Source organism: Enhydra lutris, unplaced genomic scaffold (genome assembly GCF_002288905.1).
Source record: "Enhydra lutris kenyoni isolate GAN:26980312 unplaced genomic scaffold, ASM228890v2 scaffoldscaffold65, whole genome shotgun sequence".
In the NCBI taxonomy this organism is placed as follows: Eukaryota; Metazoa; Chordata; class Mammalia; order Carnivora; family Mustelidae; genus Enhydra; species Enhydra lutris.
In genome coordinates this window covers 7,990,855-8,012,386 of record NW_019154149.1, presented here as the reverse complement: position 1 = coordinate 8,012,386, position 21,532 = coordinate 7,990,855, and the positions used below count along the sequence as shown (strand labels likewise).

Here is a 21,532-nt window from a genome sequence, read left to right as displayed (position 1 = left end):
TCAAAGAAGTCGTCTCGAGGGAAATCCAAAAATACATCAAACTGAATAAAAATATAACACATCAATTTTGGGGGATGCAGCTGAAGCAGTGCCAAGAAAGAAATTTATAGCAATAATGATTACATTAGAATGAAAAAAGATTTCAAATAAACAATCTACATTCTTAACTCAAGAAAACACAAGGAAAAAAAAAAGCAAGCAGGAGGAAGAAAATACTAAATATAAGAGCAGAAATCAATGAAATTAATAACAAAACAATAGATAAAAATAAATAAAAACATGGTTCTTTTGGGAAAAAATCAGTAAAATTGATAAACCTCTGGCAACACTGACAAGAAAAAAAGAGAAGAAACAAACCACCAATATCAGGAATAAAATAGAGACTATTACTATAGAACCTGCAACCATCAAAATGTAATAAGGGAATACAAAACTACAAACAACTTTATGCTCATAAATTCAACAACTTAGAAGAAATAGACAAATTCCTTGAAGACAACAAACCAGCAAAGCTCAAACAAGATGAATAACTTGAATAGCCCTACAACCATGAAAGAAGCTGAATTTAAAATTTAAAAATTCCCCAAAAAGAAATCTCCAGAAATACATTGTTTCACTGAAGAATTCTACCAAACATACAAAGAATTAACTTCAACTTTACATAAACTGTTCCAGAACACATAAATGAGGGAGAATTTCCCAACTCATTTTAGGAGACCATTAAGACCATTATTACCATATACAAAACCAGACAAAGTACAAAAAAGAAAAAAAGATCAGTATTACTAATGAAATTACATGCAAAAATCCTCAACGATAGGCAACTAAATCTGACAATATACAAATATATATACCATGACCAAGTGGGATTTTCTAGGTATGCAAGGCTGTTTCAGCATTTGATAGTCAACCACTATATTCCACATTATCAAGAAGCTAAAAAGGAAAATGCTATGACCCTATCAATTGACACAGAAAAAGCATGACAAAATCCAGTATCCATTCATGATTTAAAAAAAAAATTCTTGGCTCAGGAAAGAGGAATATTACCCTCAACTAAATAAAGAACATCTATGAAGCGCCTACATCTAACATCATATGTATTGTAGAAAGACTGAATACTTTCCCCACTAAGATCAGGAACAAGTCAAGGAATTTTTATTAAGTTTTTCGTTTTAATTCCAGTAGAGTTAACACAGAGTGTTATATTAGATTCAGGTATACAATATAGCGATTCAAGAATTCTATACATTACTCAGTGCTCATCATGATAAGTGTACTTTTTAATCCCCATCACCTAGTCCACCCATCCACCCATCCTCTTCCCCTCTGGTATCCATCAGTTTGTTTTCTGTAGTTAAGAATCTGTTTCTTGGTTTAAGACAAGGATTTTTTTTGTTTCACCACTGTGATTCAACATAGTACTGAGAGTTCTAACAATTACAGTTAGATATATATACATATGTGTGTATATATATATATATATACATATTATATATATACATATTATATATATATATAGGCATATAGATTGAACATGAAGAAATAAAACTATACCTATTTGCAAATAATATGAAATTACAGATTTCATCATAGAAAACCTCAAGCAATCTACAAAAAGAAAGATAAACTTCTAGAACTAGGAGTGATTTCATCAAGGTCAGAAGATACAAAATCAATGTGCAAAAATCAACTTCATTTCAATGTGTATGGGAAAACAAATTAAAAACACAGTAGTATTTAAAATTACTCCAAAGAAAATGAAATACGTTGATATACACCCACCAAAACATGTACAGTTGACCCCTGACAACATGGGGCTTAGGGATGCCAAACCCCACATAGTTGAAAATCCCTGTATACCTTTTCAGACCCCCAAAACTTAACAACCAATAGCCTATTGTTGACTGAAGCATTACCAACAACATAAACAGTTGATTAACATGTATTTTATAGGTTATATGTATTTTATACTGTATTCTTATAATAAAATAAGCTAAAGAAAATATTAATAAGAAAATCTTAAGAAAAATACATTTACAGGACTGTAAGGAATCCATGTATATAACAACAAAGTAGCAGAAAGAGAAAATAACAACAACATTTACAATTGGACCAAAAAGAATAAAATACTTAGGAGTAAACTTAACCAAAGAAGTGAAAGACCTACTCTGAAACTATAAAGCAGTGATGAAAGAAACTGAAGATGACACAAACAAGTGGAAGGATAGTCCATCATGGGTTGGAAGAATACTGTTAATTGTTAAAATGTCCACATTACCCAAACCAGTCTACATTCAGTGCAATCACTATCAAAATATCAACAGCATTTTTCACAAACCTAGAACAAACAATACCAAAATTTGTATGGAACTAAAAAAGACCTTAAATAGCCAAAGCAATCTTGTGAAAGACAAACAAGGCTGGAGGTATCACAATCCCAGATTTCAAGACATACTACAAAGCCATAGTAATCAAACCAGTATGGCACCGGAAAAAAATAGACACAAAGATCAGTGGAAAAGAATAAAGAGCCCCAAAATAAACCCACAATTATATGGTCAATTAATCTATGACAGAGGAGGCAAGAATATACAATGGGGAAAAGACCATCTCTTCACTACATGGTGCTGGGAGAACTGGACAGCAACATGTAAAAGAATGAAACTGGACCACTTTCCCACACCATATACAAAAATAAACTCAAAATGGATTAAAGCCTAAATGTGAGATCTGAAACGGTAAGAATCCCACAAGAGAACAGAGAGTAATTTCTCTGACACTGGCCATAGCAACATTTTTCTAGATGTGCCTCCTGAGGCAAGGAGAACAAAAGCAAAAAGTAATTTTGGGGACTACTTCAAAATAAAAAGCTTCAGCATAGCAAAGGAAACCATCAAGAAAACAAAAAGACAACCTATCCATTGGGAGAGGATATTTGCAAATGATATATCTGACAAGGGGTTAATATCTATAGTATATAATGAACTTATACAACTCAACACCAAAAAATCAATCTGATTTAAAAATGGGCAGGATACTTGAACAGACATTTTCCTAAGACGACAACATCCAGAGGGCCAAGAGATGTGAAAAGATGCTCAACATCATTCATCATCAGGGAAATGCAAATCAAAGCCACAATGAGATACCACTTTACACCTCACAGAATGGCTGAAATCAAAAAGACAAGAAACAAGTGTTGTCAAGGATGTGAAGAAAAAGGAACTGTTGATGGGAATGGAAATTAATACAGTCACTGTGAAAAAAAGTATGGAGTCCTCAAAAAATTAAAAACAAATACTATATGAACCAATAGTTCCTCTATTAGGTATTTACACAAAGAAGATGAAAACACTAATTTGAAAAGATGTATGTACCCCTATGTTTACTGAAGCATTATTTACAATATTGAAGTGTCCTTCAGTAAACAAATGGGTAAGGAAGACACACACACACATATATATATGATGGAATATTATGCAACCATAAAAAATGATGAGGTAGCGCCATTCGAAACAACATGGATGGACCTAGAGGGTATCATGCTAAGCAAAATAAGTCAGACTGAGAAAGACAAATACCATAGGATTTTCACTCATTAGAAGAATCTAAAAAAAAAAAAAAAAAAAGGATAAACAGAAAGCAAAACTGACCTATAAATACAGAGAACAAACTGATGATTACCAGAGAGGAAGACGGTTGGGCTTGGGCAAAATGGGTAAAGGAGAGTGGGAGATATAGGCTACCAGTTACAGAATAAGTAAGTCATGGGAATAAAAGTCACAGCATAAGGCATACAGTCAATGATACTGTAATAGTGATGTATCAGGAGAGATGGCAGCTTCACTTGCAATGAATATAGCATAATGTATAAATTTGTCAAATCACTCATGCTCATGCTCTGTCTCAAATAAAATCTTTTTAAAAATCTGCATGTAAGTGGACCTGTGCAGTTCAAACCTGTCTTGTTCAAGGATCAACTATATAAAATCTATATGCTAAAAATCACAAAATGCTGATGAAACAAATCAAAGACCTAAAGAAATGGAAATACATGTCCAGACCACACTCATCAACTGGAAAACTCAACACAATGAAGATGTCAGTTCCTCCAAATTTATATACAGGTTTAATGAAATCCCTATCAAAACTCCAGCAAAGGTTTTTGTACTACAGATAAGATTATTTTTAAGCTTATATAAAATGTTACAGGCCCCAGAATAATTAAAGCAATCTTGCCACAGAATATTGAGTCTCCACCGAGAGTCACTGAAGTTTCCTACTTCAACAGTGCTTGGACAGAACCCAGCACTTGTCCCCCACCCTGGTGGCTGCTCAGAGTCAACCCTCTGCCATCTCCTCACAGTGCCCACAGACCGTCCCAAGGCCCCCATTGCCACTGCAGCATCACGCAGCCACTGCCACTTGACACTGCCTCTCCTCAGTGGCTGCCATGACGACTACATCCCTCTTACAGGTGCACCAGAACTACCACCAGGACTCAGAGGCTGCCCTCAATCGCCAGACCCACGTGGAGCTCTATACCTATGTCTCCCCGTCTGCGTCTTACTACTTTGACCACAAAGATGTGACTTCGAAGAACTTTGCCAAATATCTCCTTCACTGATCTTATGAGGAGATGGTGAGCTGAGAAACTAAGGAAGCTGCAGGACCAACATGTGGCCAAATCTTCCTTCAGGATATCAAGGAACTGGACCATGATTACTGGGAAAACGGACCAAATGCAATGCAGTGTGCGTTACACTTGGGAAAGAGCATCAGTCAGTCACCACTGGAACTGGACAAACTGGCCACTGAAAAAAAATGATGCCGTTTGTGGGCCTTTACTGAGACTCACTACCTGAGTAAATAGGTGAAATCCATCAAAGAACTGGGTGACCACGTAACCAACCTGAGCAAGATGGGGGCTCCCTAATCTGGCATGGCAGAGCATCTTTCTGACAAGCACACCCTGGGAAACAGTGATAATGAAAGCTAAGCCTTAGGCTGTCTTCCCATAGCCTCAAGGGTGACCTCCCTGGTCACCAAGGCAATGCATGCATGTTGGGTTACATTTATACCTTTTCTGTAAGTTATACCAAAACATCTATTTAACTTCTTTCATTTGTAACATTCCTTCAAAATAAATTTATGTGGTAACCCCCCCCCCAAATAATCTTGCCACAAAATACTGAAGTGGGAGAAATCACTCTACCTGATATAAAAGCTTACAGCAATCAAGGCAGTGTGGGGTTGGCAGAGGGATAAACACATGCAGCAATGGAACAGAAGATGAACCTGGAAATATACCCAAACCAATATACTCAACTGATCTGTGGAAAAAACTGCACAAGCAATTCAACAGAGCAAGGATTATCTTTTTAATAAATGGTGCTAGAGGAATTAGACATCCACAGGCCAAAAAGAAAATCAATCTAAACCTCATACCTTATAAAAATTAACTCAAAATGGCACACCAGAATAAATCTAAAATGTGGAACTATAAAATATTTTTTAGATGGGAAAAAGCTTCCGGATTAGCGTTAGTGGAAGAGTTCTAAATATGGACATTAAGGCATGATCTATTAAAAAATGATAAACTGAGGGGCACTTGGGTGGCTCAGTTGATTAAGTACCTGATTCTTGATTTAGGCTCAGGTCATGATCTTGGGGCCATGAGTTCAAGCCCCGTGTCAGGCTCAGTACTCAGTGTGTTGTCTGCTTGAGATTCTCTCGCCCTTTGCTCCTCCCCCATCTCACATGCATGCTAAATAAACAAGTAAAAGTTTTTATAAAAGGATAAATTGAACTGCGTCCAAATCTAAAACTTTCGCTATGTGACTCAGTTACGAGGATGAAAAGATAAGCTGCGGTCTTGGAGACAGTATTTGCAAAACCATGTATCTGAGAAAGGATTCATAGCTATAATATTTTTTTTTAAAAAGCTCTAAAATCGAATGGTAAAATACGAGTCTTATTGGAAAATAGACAAAAAAACAAGAACATACATTTCACTCAAGAGGATACTCAGAGAGTCAGTAAACTATAAGGTATTCAACATCATTAGCTGTTGGGGAAATACAAATTAAAACACAATGAGTTATGACAGCACACATACATACATACATACATACATATGTTCCGAGACAGGGTCCTCACATTTCACTCTATGGGTAAGTGGCACCAGAAAGTTGATAAGCTCCTTCTGAGGAGGAACATGAAGGATCCACCAGGTGATTAAATGTAGGTAAGCATGGGGAATGTTTTAAGGTAGAACCAAATGACTTTGTTCTGTCTCTTTACTTTTTTGTTTAAAGATTTATTTATTTATTTATTTATTTCAGAAAGAATGCTAGTGGAGGGAGGGGCACAGGGAGAGGGAGAGAGAATCTCAAGCAGACTCTGTGCTGAGCATGGAGCCCAATGTGGGGCTCCACCCCACAACCCTGAGATCGCAACCTGAGCCAAAACCAAGAGTTGGAGACTTAACCGACTGAGCCACCCAGGAACCCTTGTCTCTTAACTGTTAAACTATATGACCTTAGTACTCCCTGACAAAGTTAAAAATGGATCCCACTGAGGAATTCTGTTGCCACAGCAGCTGCCACTAAACACCTCCCCCCGACCCTGCTCTGATGATGTGTCACTTCCTGCTTCAGCCTCCAATCAGCCACAGTGACAGAAGCCCATGGAATGAGAGGTGAAGTTTTAAAGACAAACACTGCCTATACTCTTCACTTCACCCAAGAGGCCACTGGAAATAGACCAAAGACCCACTGAGGGAGATGCACATTGTTTCCCAGAAGTAAATACAGCTCAGCTTGTACTTTGGAACAATCGGTCAACCTTGCTACTTGCACAATTCGTCAGCAAATGTTATGCAGTGCCTGAACAGGATCATGGCAGAATCACCGGGCCTCATCACCATCTGCCTTTTAGGATGTCTACTCAGTGCTGAATGTACAGGTTTGTTTCCTTTTTAAAGACACATTGAGCATGCTTGTCTTTTAGATATAGAAATGTCTGGCACTATCTTCTCCACTAAGTAACGATTACAGGATTTGACAGCAACGTTTAAGATTCTAGTTGTCAGCATGTGGGTTGGCAAATACTGGCTTTCTGGTAGCTGTGTCTTCTTAACTGTTAAAACTAAATAGATCTACAATGCTTAGGGTACTTTTTTTTAATGGACACTGTTAGGCTTGTGATTTGACAATATAGTTCTGCTTAGGAAACAGTCACCTCCTTGGGTAAAGAAAAGTAAGAGTGGGAAAAATGTTTCAACCAGGAAACAGCAGACTATGAAGAAGACATTAACTCTGTCATTTTGGGTTTGTTTGTTTTTAACTCACCACTTTGAAATCAAAATGGGATCCGTCACACTAAAGCCACAAATGATGGCTTTATTTACACACAACGTTTGATTTTAAGGTATCTGACGTGTTTCAAAATTTTACAACTATGTAATGAGGCGAGCCTCTAATTTTAAATATCCCTAAAATCATACACCTACGATTTTAAGTTTTATTTACAACAAACTTTTCATTACTAAGTTGTTACTTATCCCTAAAGTTTTTCATGAATTAGGAAAAATTATTTTGTTTCTGATTCTAAACATAGCAGAGTTAACTCCGTTTACATGGGGAAATCCAATACTCACTTGAGCAAAACAAACCCAAGAATCGATGTAAGAAGTAGGAACTTAGTTAATGCAATGTTTATCATTTGGTTTTTTTCACAACTTCAGTGACTTTATGCATTTCCCAAAAGCAGGCACACAGGGAGGAAATTACCCCATTTAGGCAAACAGTGTGTTCTCACAGGAAGCATTTATCACCCTTACTTGTCAACCTACTATAATCAAATCTAGTGGCTGACAGTGCCGGGATCAGGGGTGCCAACCCTAAGGGTCCCCGGAAAACAGAGTGGCCCCGTGTTTCCCATTCCAGACATGATGTCAGACTGAAATGCAGAAATGATGATCTGAGAACGCAAAGGTTAAATCAAACTAGCCAAGTGGGTAAAGTGGAGAAATAAAGAAATTTAGCTGGAAATTTCACAAAATAGGACATAAAGCTAAGTCTTTACACATATCTCATCCGTGTGAGACCTAGGAGGACGATAGATGCAAGCCCTTCCTTCAGGATAAGTGGTGAGATAATGGACATTTCAAGAGGGCTGCTGCTCCCTTGAAGACCTCAGATGTTGGGGAAAAGGAAAGATATGGTGGGGGTGGGGGGAGAGGGTCTAGGATTTCAGTGCTGGGGAAATAATGGCTAGAAGAGATAAACCCGAAGAGAGGCTAACTCTATGACCCTCAGACAATACTGAGGAGAAAGGCAGTGTCATTGTGGAGTCATTGTGGTCAGAGATAACAGGCCCTTGTGGAGAGAGCCGGGGAATTTCCGTCAGGATAGTCAGCACTCGTGCAGCTCTGCTCCTCAACGGTCACTGGCTTCTAAAAGCTGTTTCTATGAATGCCTTTCAGAGATGTTACATTTTCGTGACTGCTGCTCTCAGGTATTATTTGCATCTGTTTAGAATTTTGAAATCAAAACTGTCTGTGAAACCATTCAGTTTTATAAGGTGTATGGGCTGAGGTGTCTTTCGTTCCGAATGAATGCATGAAATGAACGAATGAATGAAAGATAACTTCGGTCCATACACTTTACAGAACTTGACAAAACCGAGCGACTACTATGGGGCCAGGTGCTGGGGTGAGGTATCAGGGCACAGGGATAAGCCAGACTCCCTCTCTGACCTAAAGCACCACGAAGTCAGGTGAGAGATTTCAAGGTACGGTGACAAAATGTGTGCCAGGTGCTAAAAGACCACAGAGAAAGGAGTATGTTAACTGGGAAAACACTTGACAGACAGTATCTTGGGCTGGGTCCTAAAAGATGAGTAGGTCCCCCTCCCTGTCTGATCTAGGGCATTACACACAGAGAGAATCACATGTGTACAAAGATCCAGATCCAGGGATGCCTGGGTGGCTCAGCATTAAGCATCTGCCTTAGGCTCAGATCATGATCCCAGGGTCCTGGGATTGAGCCCTGCATTGGGCTTCCTGCTCCATGAGGAGCGTGTTTCTCCCTCTCCCACTCTCCCTGCTTGTGTTCCCTCTCTCACTCTCTGTCAAATAAATAAATAAAATCTTTTAAAAAAAATCCAGATCCACAAAGAGTCTTTCAGGAGCGCAGCAGGTTTTGAATATTAAATATGAGAAGTGAGGTAGGATAGCAAGACAGGGTCAGGTCATCAGATAATGAAGTTCCGTAGTGAAAGAGCTTGGACAACAGAACCCAATTACTGGGTCATCAGAAGCGTAAACATGAATAGCACTGATGGCTGATTGAGAATGCTCAGTTTGGCAACATTCTTTTTTTTTTTTTTCTTATTAGGTTTTTTATTTCAATTCCAGTATGGGTAGCATACCGTGTTATATTAGTTTGGGGGGGTACAACATAGTGAGCGACTCAACGATGGGATACATTACTCAACGCTCATCCTGGTATGCGTACCCTTTAGTCCCCGTCACTCCCCGCCACTGACACCATCTGGGTGTGGAAGGGTAATGGGTTCAGAGAAGCGTGGAGGGTGCGTCCTGGGCATCTGATGTGATTACAGGACACAGCATCGTACCTCTGAGCACGGGCTGTGCAGTCTGACCACCAACGTCGAAATCCTGGCTCTGCCACTTCATTGTGTTACCTGGGCCATGGGACTTCACCTCTCCGAAGCTCCATTCCTCTGGCTTACAATGAGATGACAGTCCCTATCTCGTGGGACTGCTGTGAGGACGAAATGAAATAATGACCCCAAAGCACTAAGCACAGGGTCCAGCCCTTCAGAGGCATTAGAGAAACATCAGCTCTGATTTGTCGCAGGACAATGCGCAGTGGGGGAGCTGGAAAGAGGGTCTGGAATTCAGAAGAGACATCTGGCCAGAGGCGGACATTTGGAACCCACTGTTGCAGAAAGGGCAGCTCCCACGGTGTGCATGAGGGTCCCGGAAGTGAGCACGGAGAACATGGCGGCTGGCACAGGCCCAGCTGTAGAGAGCCCTCAGAAACCGGTGTTGAGAGAGTTAGGGCCAGCCTAGGGGGAGGCAAGCAGGTCCCTAGAGTGTAACTGTACTTGCTTACACTCACTGAGACACAGGGTCTCCTCACATTTTGTTCCCTAGATGACTTGTCTACCTCACCCTGGTCAAGACTATTGCATGACCAGGCATAGGCAGGAACCTGAGGGAACTCTGAACACTGAAGGGGCAGGCAAAGGGGAAGGCACTGGTTCAAGTGATGGATAAATAATAAGAGAGCAGAGAGGAGCCAGTAGAGTGACTTCATGGAAAGAGTACCGTGGAGGGGCGGTGGGAGATCAAGCAGTGGAAATGTTTCAGGGCCGTCATCAAGTACACAAACTCCCAATGATCTTTAGGAAGTCCTTGCTGATCCTGACTGACAATAGTCATTCCATTATGTGGATGGGAGTAAAGAAGGGAAAGAGCCACAGGAAAAGCACTAGAATGGAGTATGAAGGCACTAGTATGAAGGCGTTAGAGGGAATTGAGAAACAGGAAGTCAGGCCAGCATGAGAGGGGCAGGGAGAGAGAGAGAGAACCAGCGTACACCATGTACCGTGTACACGTATTATCTCACGGACCCTGTTGAGAACACTGTGAAGTAAATATTCTTATTATATGCCACTGTTAGACCCATTTTACGTTTGACCAAGTTAAGCTCCAGAGATTTTTGTCACTTGCCTGACGTCTCACAGCCAACAGGTGGCAAATGTGTTATTCAAACCCAGGTGTGTCTGATCTGACTGCAAACCCGTTTCTCTACTCGGTCACACTGTAAATGGGGACAGGCATAGATGCCATCGTCGGGCTGCCCAGGGCCAAGCAGAGAGGAGGGTCTGGCAGGGCGGCATCACTGTGTGACGGTACCCCTGTGCAGCTTGGTGGTTTTCTCCCACAGTGCTCAGTGGCAGATGGCCGCACTGACCCAGCGGTTGGCACTGCGGGTACCGCAGCATGGAGGACGGCGTGAAGGGAATGGAGAAAGTTGTCAAGAATTGGAGAGAAAAAGTCTAAACTAAATTTCAAAAAAACAAAAGTGAAGTCCAAGGGGACTCGCAGAGCAAGGGCAAAGCGAGGTTGTCAGGGGACTCAAACCCCCTCCATAAAGTGAACAGCTACAATGGAAACAAGAGAATACAGTCCCCCTCCCCCTCCTTCTTCCTTCCTCCTCCTCTTCCCCTTTTCCTTTCCCCTTCCCCTCCTTCTTCTTCTCCTTCTTCTTCTTCTTCCTCCATTTCCTCTTCTTCCTCCTCCTCTCCTTCTTTTTTTTGAATTCATGAGAAAGCAGTCCCAAAATGCCTGGAAACTTCATCTTCTAAGCACCTGGTCCTGTTGAGATTGTACCAGATAGTCCCCTGACGAAAGGAACAACTCCAGCAACTTCCTGAGTTCCTGTTATTAATTATAGAGATAGATATGTTTTCTATATCTATCTATCTATATATCTATATCTATTTATATATATATATATATATATATATATATATATAGAGAGAGAGAGAGAGAGAGAGAGAGAGTATGTGTGTGTGTGTGTGTCTTAGATTTGAATGTGGGGAGAGAGGGAGGGAAGGAGAGAATCAGGAGCATCCCTGAAGGCTAGGCAGTCACAGCTCGAGTCAGTCACATCCTAAATCCCAGAGAAAGACTTCAGTCACCGGCATTCCCTTAACACATGCCAACCGAAGGTGTTGTGAGTCTGAAGATAAACAAATTAATGCAGTGGTTTTTCTCTAACATCTAGGGACAGACACTGAGGTTGTGTTTGCAGCTGGACCGCAGTTATTAGGCTTCTGTTCTTCCAAGAGAAATTTGTTGGGAAGTCATTTGGGCAACCGCGTCCTGAGAACACAGCTCAGCTGGGGTCATGGGTCACCTTGCAAGGGTCTGCAATTAGCTATTTGCAAATGATGACAAAGTGTAAAGTTAACTGCTTATTTGAGAACTTTCTTTCTCATCCAAAGTAAATTCAAATAGGACTGAGAATCTGACCTTTCATTACAGGAACTCTCTTGACTAAAAGCCAAATTGGATTTTAATTCCTAAATCTCTGTGTGTATACAGTACCAGGAGGACATCACAGATTTTGGCTCCGTGCCCCAAAGATAAATTGGGTTGGGGATTACTTGGATTAAAAACAAAGCCTCTCTTGAGAGATGTATTTAGTTTTCATGATGTTTTCTTTTTCCCAAACCTAAAGAATTGTTCTTTGGAAATTTCAGTTTTTCTTGACCACGAAAATGCCACCAAAATTCTGAATCGGCCAAAGAGGTATAATTCAGGTAAACTGGAAGAGTTCGTGCAAGGGAACCTTGAGAGAGAATGTATAGAAGAAAAGTGTAGTTTTGAAGAAGCTCGAGAAGTTTTTGAAAACACTGAAAAAACCGTGAGTATTTCCACATAATATTCTTCAGACGCAGAGGAAAGTACAGAAAACTAAAGAAAAAAAGAAGCTTCTCTTTGGAATTTTAAAATATCTAACCATATATATGTATGACAAATGTTATAAAGGGAAGGAATCGAATCCAAAATATTTTGACTACTACCACTAACTTGTCCTCTTTTTCTTTATAGACTGAATTTTGGAAGCAATATGTTGGTAAGCAATTAATTTTTTTCCTCTAGCTGGTATAGGAAACATTTGGGAATTATGTATTGTTTCTCTGCATAAACAGACAATAGATTAAACTCTGTGAAAAACGGTCTGACTCCTTTACCCAAGACTGAATGGTGATATAGGACAGGTTAATGGTGGCTCGGGGGGCTATCCGCTGGCAGATAGGCTTCCTCCTCCCGAGGGCTTCAAGAAGACATTGTCGCACCCTACGCAGCTGGAAGGAGGGAACTAAGATGAGTGCACCTGGAGACTGAGTTTGAGAATTTTCAGTCTTTGGTAGAGAATGTGAAAATGCTGACTCACTTAAATGTTTACTGTTTAGAAGTCCTCCCCCTTATGATAGCCTATGAGGCCCTCCATGATTGTTCTGGCCCTCCTTTTCCACTGGCCCTCAGACTCTCTCCTCCTGCTCTCCTCCTCACATGCAGGGCGGGGGTGGGGAGGGAGGCTGTGGGGGGAGGACGGGGGCAGCCATCTTGGCCTCCCTGCTGCTCCCCGCACACTCCAGGCCTGCTTCCGCTTTGGTCTCTCACCTGACTGTTCCTTGAACTTGGAATGCTCCTCTTCCAAGTTCGCCTAGGCTCGCTCCCTCCCCTCCTTCAGCTCTTCACCCAAATGTCACCATCTCAATGAAGCCTAGCTTGCTTACCTGTTAGTACTTCAACCCGCCTCCCCATAACCGCATCACTGAGGTACCACAAACTCCTCCTATTTTTCACAGCACTTTTCACCAGTGCAGGTGACATATAATAAACCTTCTTACTTCCACAATTTATTATCCATTTTCCCCACCTCATTAGAATTCAAGCTTCACACTGGCAAGGGTGTTCAAGTGTTTTACTGATGTAAACAGTACCTCGAACATTACCTGATCCAGAAGCACTGAGTAAATATTTGTTGAATGAATTGACCAAACGGAGGAAAAGTCAAAACTTCCATGACAGCTGAGCTTTGAAACTAATGTAAAATCCAGCAGCAGGATATTGAGGCAGCAGCCGTTCCAGAAGTTGGCTTATGCGAGACCATCTGCATGGACAGAACCTAGACGGCAAATTCATTGAGTTCCAGCAATTGGAGATCCAGTGCTAGGTTCCACTTGCTATTCTGGAACTTGTTCATACTCCAGTAACTCAATTTCTCCACTTCTATTTTTAACTCCTGAGGGAGGAGGAAGTCCACTCCATTACATTTACTTTCTCGGCCTTTCCTTACTTTTAGTAATGCAGGCTACCAGGCCAATGCTCTCCTCAGGTAGTCCCCAGCAGTTAGTCCAAATGAGTCTTTTTAGTCCTTATTTCCATTAAATTTAAAACCTTAAATCTTGTGATTTTTTTTAAGATTTTCTTTTTAAGTAATCTCTACCCCCAACACGGGGCTTGAACCCACAGCCCCGAGATCGGAAGTCACACATGCCACCGACTTGAGCCAGTCAGCTGCCCCTTGTGATAGATTTTTAAAGCAAATCAATTTCTACTTCCCCACCCGCCTCCACAAACTCCGGGCTGTATTTAAATTCCCATGACCTGTTCATTGCCCACCCCACTCCCCAGCAGGGGTTGGTCAGAACCCCCTAAGCACTATATTTTGAAGCTGAGCCCCTGCCTTCTAGGTCAAAGGCCATGTTGTTTACCGAATCCAGGATAAAGATATCTCAGAAACCTCAGTGGCATGATTCGGTCACTACTGCTTCATCCTCCAAAAACCAGAACAAAGAGCAAGAAGAAAATAGCTCCCCGCCTCTTTTCAGTTGCGGCCAAGTTTCCTAACCACCCCAAAAGAGCTGATGGTGTTCCACATACTGCCAGGTGCATGCCCCTCACACCCACCTTATCCTCTACTATCAACGGCCTGGCTGAAGAAAGAAAGATCGTCCAGGCACATGAGCCAGCGGCCGTCAAGCTCTTGACGGTTTACAGAGCGCCTGCCCTATTTCATCCACACACCAATCCAGCAAGCGGAGCATTATCAACCTCAGTTTACAGGGGACACGGAGGCTTAGGGAGGCTCAAGACTTGCCAAAGGTCATCCAGTTGGAGAGTCACAGAGCCCAGAAGGGAACCTAAGTTCTCGAAAGAGCGAGCCCTTGCTCTCACCATCACCCCTCCCAGCCTTCAGATCCGGGGGCTGTTACTCATTAAACAACAACCGGAAGCTCTCACTTGAAAGGCCTTGTCCCTTGTTGTCTTTGATCCCTACTGTCGGTGGCTTCGGCTGAGCCCAAAGTACACACACACAAGCACCCAAAGGAGGACTAAATGCGGGATAAAATGACACTCGTTTTAAAGCTATGTCTCAGCAAATGAGTTGCTGTGTAGCTGGCTGCAAGCCCAGACCCTTTCAGTGAAACATCCTAAATAATTCAGATCCGCTGGTCTATAATATAAAGTGCAAATGTAGCTCGTTTTTTAGACCAGTTTGAACATCAGTAATAATAAACCAGAGATAACGTATTTTGTTTTCATAGAATTGGAACAAATTGAACTATCTGGGCAAAAGCACAGTGGGTCAAGGGGCAGAGGGGACAGGGTCTAGTCTTTATGGCAAGCAGATTTTCCAGGGAGGGACTATTTCTGAGAAAGGGATAGGAGCCCTCAGTCAACAGGAGCTAGACGCGTCCTACTGACCGAGTGTGACAGGTGAGCCCTGCCTCCCCCTCCTACGAGCAACCTCCCCGCTAGAAGGGGGAAGGGGAAGGTTTGCTCCAAAGTAGGACCGAGAATTAGAAATTTCTCTTTCATTTCCCCTTTTCTCTTTCTTTCATTGCTAGGCCATCTTGACCTCTTACTCTTGCTGTCCTAGCTCTTATTTTGTCTTCAGGGCTGTTTCTTTTAGCTCCGAGTGTGTACCTGGCGCCCTTCTGGTTCTATTCATCCCTTTCTCCAGCAGCTTCCTTAGAAGTATGGATGGAGCAGGAGCTTTCAGAAACCAGACTCAAAGCTTCCCTTCTCATCCTGACCCTTCCCCTCTTGCCTGTTCCTTCCTCATGGTTTTCTACCACAGGTGTCTTCTAAGGCTCTCAAGAACTCTATGAATATAGAAACTTCAGGAAAAGCAGAGAGGAAATACAGCCAATTTACACATAAATAAAGCAGAACTTCAGAACCTTTTCCTTTTCAATTGTTTGTGGGAAAAGTGGTTTCTCACCTGAAACTAATATAACAGTGTTTTGTCAACTAACAGGAATTAAAATTAAAACTTTTAAAAAATTTTTAAAATAAAATAAATTTTAAAAACTACAACTTTAAAAACAATTTTTATTACCATGTAAGGTATTATTTTGCAGATTAAATATAAAAATAAAATTTTTTAAAAAAAATTTTAAAAATTACAACTTTAAAAACAATTTTATTAACATGTAATGTATTATTTGGCAAATAAAATATAAAAATAAATTTTTTAAAAAATAAAATTTTCAAATTCACAACTTTAAAAACAATTTTTATTAACATATAATGTATTATTTTGCAGATTAAATATAAAAGTAAAATTTTTAAAAAATAAAATTTTAAAAATTACGACTTTAAAAACAATTTTTTATTAACATATAATGTATTATTTCGCCCCAGGGGCACAGGTGTGTAAATCATCAGGCTTACACATTTCACAGCACTCACCATAGCACATGCCCTCCCCAATGTTCACCACCCAGCCAAATATTTTTTTTAAAAAAAGAAAAGCTGCTTCTCACTTTACCTAGACCACTGGGGACCTAAGTCGAGACAGCAGAGTCTCTTTTAGCAGGGAGAGACGCTTCTGGCGGCTCTTCCATTGTCTCGAACCATGACTGCATACTATACTTTAAAAAAGTTAATGATACCAGAAGGAAGTAGAGGCATTTGCTCCGAGCTGAGGCTGCCAGTTCTCTGAGGGGAAGTACCATCTGCTCCCCAGCTCGCATGTTCTGCAAGACCTACCGTAGTGGGCCCTGCATGACACAGAGTTACCAACTGATGAAGCGCTGGGATGTGGTTTAGAACCAACTTGTCATCGTTCTCGAAGAAAGGAATGCAAACCCTTTTCCCCCGGGCACATATAGTCCATGTCTAACCTCAGACTTTCTTCTCCCTCTTCCTCTTCCCTTGATTGCATAAACTGCCTTCCTCAGAGCAACTTCCTAGGACAGTAGTAGCCTAAGAACCTTTGTTCGGGTTGTTCTTGGAAATTCAGGAAGATGGGGGCAACCCCTAAACAGCAGCGTCAGCAGTTCTGACCCGAAAATCAGGCTCCCCTCCCCAGAAGTCTGTGCACAGAGGCATTCGAAGCACCTGATTTGCTAATTTAACTTTCTTAACCTTTCTCAAAGATGGAGATCAATGTGAGTCCGATCCATGTTTAAATGGTGGCATATGCAAAGATGACATCAATTCCTATGAGTGCTGGTGTCAAGTCGGATTTGAAGGAAAGAACTGTGAAGTAGGTAAGTAACCACTTTTTGATTACTCGTGGTTCCACATTTTCCTGTGGAACCAGATGAAACCGGAAAGTGCAATATTTATGTATCATAATTTTCTCTTAAAAACATATTCTTATTGCGGTAAAGGACACTTAACAGGAGATCTATACTCTTTTTTTTTTAAGATTTTATTTACTTGAGAGACAGAGGGAGAACACGAGCAAGGGGAGGGGCAGAGGGAAAGGGAGAAGGTGACTCCTTGCTGAGCAGGGAGCCCCACGAAGGGCTGGATCCCAAGACCCTGAGATCAGGACCTGAGCCAAAGGCAGACGCTTAGCTTACTGAGCCACCCAGATGCCCCAGGAGATCTTTACTTGTAACAAATTTTGAAGCTTACAGTACAGCACCTCTCCAGAAGGCCTACATCTTGCATAACTTAAAGTTTATACCGGCTGAACAGCAGCTCCCCCATTTCTCTTTCCCTCGGCCCCTGGCAAGCACAACTGTGTTCTCTGTTTCTATGTGTCTGCCTATTTTCGACACCTCAAATAAGTAGAATCATGCAGTGTTTGTCCTTCTGTGACTGGCTTGTCTCCTTTAGTGTAATGTACTCCAGGTTCATCCGTGCTGTTGCACAGGACAGGGTTTCTTTTTTTCAAAAGGCTGAATAATGTTGCGCCATGTAAAGCATATACTTTCCAAGCTTATGAACATTCATTTGATGTGTAGTCCTAGTTTCTTGGATGAGTTCAAGAAACCACAGAAAGAGCAACAGTAATTAATATATGGCAGCTAATATTAAGGAATAATGACGCTCCCCTCATTTATTAATCCTCAGTACAACCGTAGGCCCTCAGTGCCATTATTGTCTCCATTCTGTGCAGATGAAGAAATTATATAGCTCAGATAGCTCAAAATCACAGAGGCTATCAATGGCTGAGCCTGAACCTGAACTTTAGTTGGTCTGACCAAAACCCACACCTCTATCTACAAAATGCAAAGAAAACCGAACCCATAAAATTGTTTGAACTCAGGACTAAATCGTTATCAACATAGGCAGTGGAAATCAGTGAAATATAGAATTGAGAAATGGCGAGGCCAATTCTCCATCAAACAGGCACTTCTCTACACACAGTAACCACTTCCCATGTTAAATTTGTTGACAAAAATCGGAGCTCACGCCTGCATTTCACTATGTGGATTACACTAAAAAAGTTACATGGCAAATTTAGGAGCACGGTGCCTCTTTCCTCCTCATAGCCTAGAATATTCTCCCCCCTTGGGATTTTGGCAATTGGAGCAGTAAATCCCCAAGTCCTTCTCCTACTTGCTTATTATTTCTGGATGCAAGATTACTGGTTTTATGGTTGTGAAAGGCACACCATGCTAATGACAGAGTCTCCCTCTCTCTCCTGAAACTCCAGATGAATGGAGATGCTATTCTAGGGAAAGAATTTAACAGCACAGGCTACCTGACTAAGAGCAAAGAGTAGAAAACTGGCAGGACTCTATATATTAAGACTTGCCAACAATGCACCCGACACAGATGAAAGAGGCATAAAACAAAATGAAACTCAGCAGTGGCAGCTGTCCTACAGAGAAAGGAAAAAGAAGTCACCTGTAATGTTGTTCAGAAATCTTTTTGGGACTAAAGAGGACCCCATTGATCATCTCCCTTTGAGAGCTAAAAGACAAAAAGAGAATAGAAGATAACAAAAGGAAAAGGTGGCAGCGTAATAACATTTAAAAAGAAAGAAAAGAACGGATACAGGTGGATGAACCGGTACCCCCAGCTCGGACCCCCATTCCCTCAGATTTCCGAGCATGGGGGCAAACCAGCGCCTCTGTTGCCTTTCCTGTGGGTGTGGTAACTCGTGCAAGATCTCTGCAGTGCTACTTCCACCTGGAAGGTTCCAATTTCAAATTGAGATTTCCATAGATAAATCTGATCCTGCTATTATGGAAACTGAGGGAAATCTTTGGAGTCGTTACTTATTATCAGCTTAAATAACATAGCCATTGGAGCTGAGGGAACGAATTACCTCAGTTAGTCTCGGTTCAAAACCAAGGGCACATTGTAGTATAGCGTAAATGAAAATAGTGTTTAGCGAGGCGCCTGGCGGGCTCAGTGGGTAGAGTGTTATGAGTTCAAGCCCCACGGTGGGCGCAGAACTTACTTTTAAAAAAATAAACAAAATGAAATAAAATTAGGAGCAATTGTTTAAAAATATTGTTGAGCCTTAAATATTTCTAAATGTCTTTAGTTTAAATGAAGACACTCTAATGGAGGAGAATTGCCCTGAGGAATGTAATATAAGCAGAGACTTTCTATAACAGGGTTTGCACCCCGTGCGAGGCTGTGGGGCACACAGCGGAAGTAAGTCTACGGTGGCCTCAGGTTCCGCACACTTTGGTCTGGGAAGGGCTCTGCTGTTGCCCTTGCTTTGACCACCGTATCTGGCCTCTAGGGAGCCTCGCTCTCCCCCAGCCTCCCTGATCCAGGTTGAGAAAAATCCTCTTGCTGCAGTTGGTTCAGAGACAGAGTGGGAATTCTCCCAAAAATCTTTTTATCTCAGACAAGGGGAAAGCAGAAGCGTATACAAACTCCCATGTAAGCTGTTGCTTCAAACTGATCAGCAGACTGACCTCAAAGGCTGCTAGACGACACAGTTTACAGAGCATCGATGCCCCAAATTTCTTGCCTCGCCCTTGTCTTTGGAAAAAAAAAAAAAAAAGTGGGGGCCACGGAGATTTCCATTGTTAAGAACTTGTTATTTGCCTTTTCCCTTGTTCATCAGGCTCCTGTCTGGGAGAAGGAGGTACAAACACTCAAGGCCTGTTCTCTAGTTAAAAGAATAACAATGGATTGGTCACTGCGTCCCTGTGGTTAGAATAATGACCGCTGTGGGTCCCCACTTACACATCAGGTCTGAGACCTTGCCAGACAGATCAAGGGCTGTAAGAACTTGGGTCATTCCTGTCCTGTCTAAAGAGTACAAGAGGCATCTACCCACAGAAAAAATCACAAGCACCTAAACACTTTTTACACTTTGCTGACACATTGTTGTAGACATCACACTCTTATTTACTGAGTATTGCTGTGGACTGGAGAAAAGAAAATATCTTGAGTTTAGCTAACTACCAGCATATTCTATGGTAAGCTGGTCAAATAGAACATCTTTTGTCTGAGCTCTGGTGTTCACATGACTGAATATATGAGGGAAGGTGAAGGCAGAGTCAAAGAAAGCAGAACAGGATAACTTTGGTAGTAGGCCTGAGTGGAATTAGAAAGAGGTGTTTGGGCTAATATGAAGGGAAAAAAGAGCAGATGCTTTGAGAGGCTCAACAGATATTCCAGGCACAGAGACCGACCTTGGGACCAGGGAGAACCCACACCCAACACAATGCCAAACATTTAAATGCTCAATAACACACTGATGAATGAGTCCCATAGTGACTGTTCCTTAGATCCTGGGTTACGGACCTCCCCCGTGAAACTCCGTGTGCTACTATTCTACTTCCAGAATCTTGAGTCCTTTCTCTGAGAGCAAAAGACTGCTGATTGGACGGCAATATTTCGCACTGCACACATAACCCAAACCAGGAAGAAAAATGACGAATGAGGAAAATGACAGACAGGTCTCGTAACTTAGCCAAGGACAAAAATCAGAATTGGGAAAACCACCCTGAGTTTATTCATTCCCACGGCACGTGCCCTGAACCCCAGCAGGCTGCACCTACCACCTACCTCTGGAAACTGACCACAATCTCATACCGACTGAACACCTTCTACAGGTGGTATCTGATCCGGCTGAACACTTTAGTATTGCTTTGTAACAACAAAGTGATAGCCAATAACATGAAAAGAGCCAGGGATGTAATCACCATGAGTAAGGAGAAAGATCTTTTAAAAATAAATACGAAGGACCAAGTGCCATCTTTTTGGATCACGCCCTTAGTAGATTATTGGCAACACAGGTTAAAGCTCAGGGAGGTTCCTTTGCCTACCTGACAACAGTCGATTTGCCTCCCCTTAATTCCTGAAATAACGGTAAGGCACATGAGCAAATTATTACATTAACCGATGTTAGCCCCTATAAAATAGCATTTGAAAATTGAGATCCGACACTCAAAAATCCATAATATACTCCAAAACCATGTGGTCACTCTGTGAGCCTGGATTCCCCCAGGGAGGGAAAAAAGAGTCTGTGACTCGAACTTGTTTACGAGGTTGTGCAATCCTATGGAGCAAGAGTAAGGGACAGGGGTGTGAGGCAGTGAGGAGAGGAGAATTGATCATAGAAGGAGTCATCTCTCCTCATCTGCAGCTGATCGCTGGACCTCCTGAGACTGTTTCCCAAGGAGCCATAGGAACTGGCCTCAGGACAGCCCCTCTGGGAGGGGAGATAGTGAGAGAATTTGTGTCTCCCAGTGGTCA

The 21,532-nt window shown here is 41.6% G+C and overlaps 1 protein-coding gene and 1 pseudogene across 2 annotated transcripts in view; both read left to right on the top strand.

The window, feature by feature from the left end:
- Positions 1-4,456: 4,456 nt before the first annotated feature.
- LOC111158981 lies at positions 4,457-5,002 on the top strand (annotated as a pseudogene).
- Positions 5,003-6,703: 1,701 nt separating this feature from the next.
- The window catches only part of LOC111158974 (coagulation factor IX), a 31,337-nt gene continuing 16,508 nt past the window's right edge, over positions 6,704-21,532 (top strand). Inside the window, exons 1-4 of one of the 2 annotated variants that reach the window (XM_022521318.1) lie at positions 6,704-6,969; positions 12,307-12,470; positions 12,659-12,683; positions 17,005-17,118. In XM_022521318.1, the coding sequence (XP_022377026.1) occupies positions 6,882-6,969; positions 12,307-12,470; positions 12,659-12,683; positions 17,005-17,118 (391 nt within the window). In that variant the 5' untranslated portion in view covers positions 6,704-6,881. The remainder of the gene's footprint in view (positions 6,970-12,306; positions 12,471-12,658; positions 12,684-17,004; positions 17,119-21,532) is intronic. The other variant, XM_022521320.1, reaches the window with a different exon arrangement.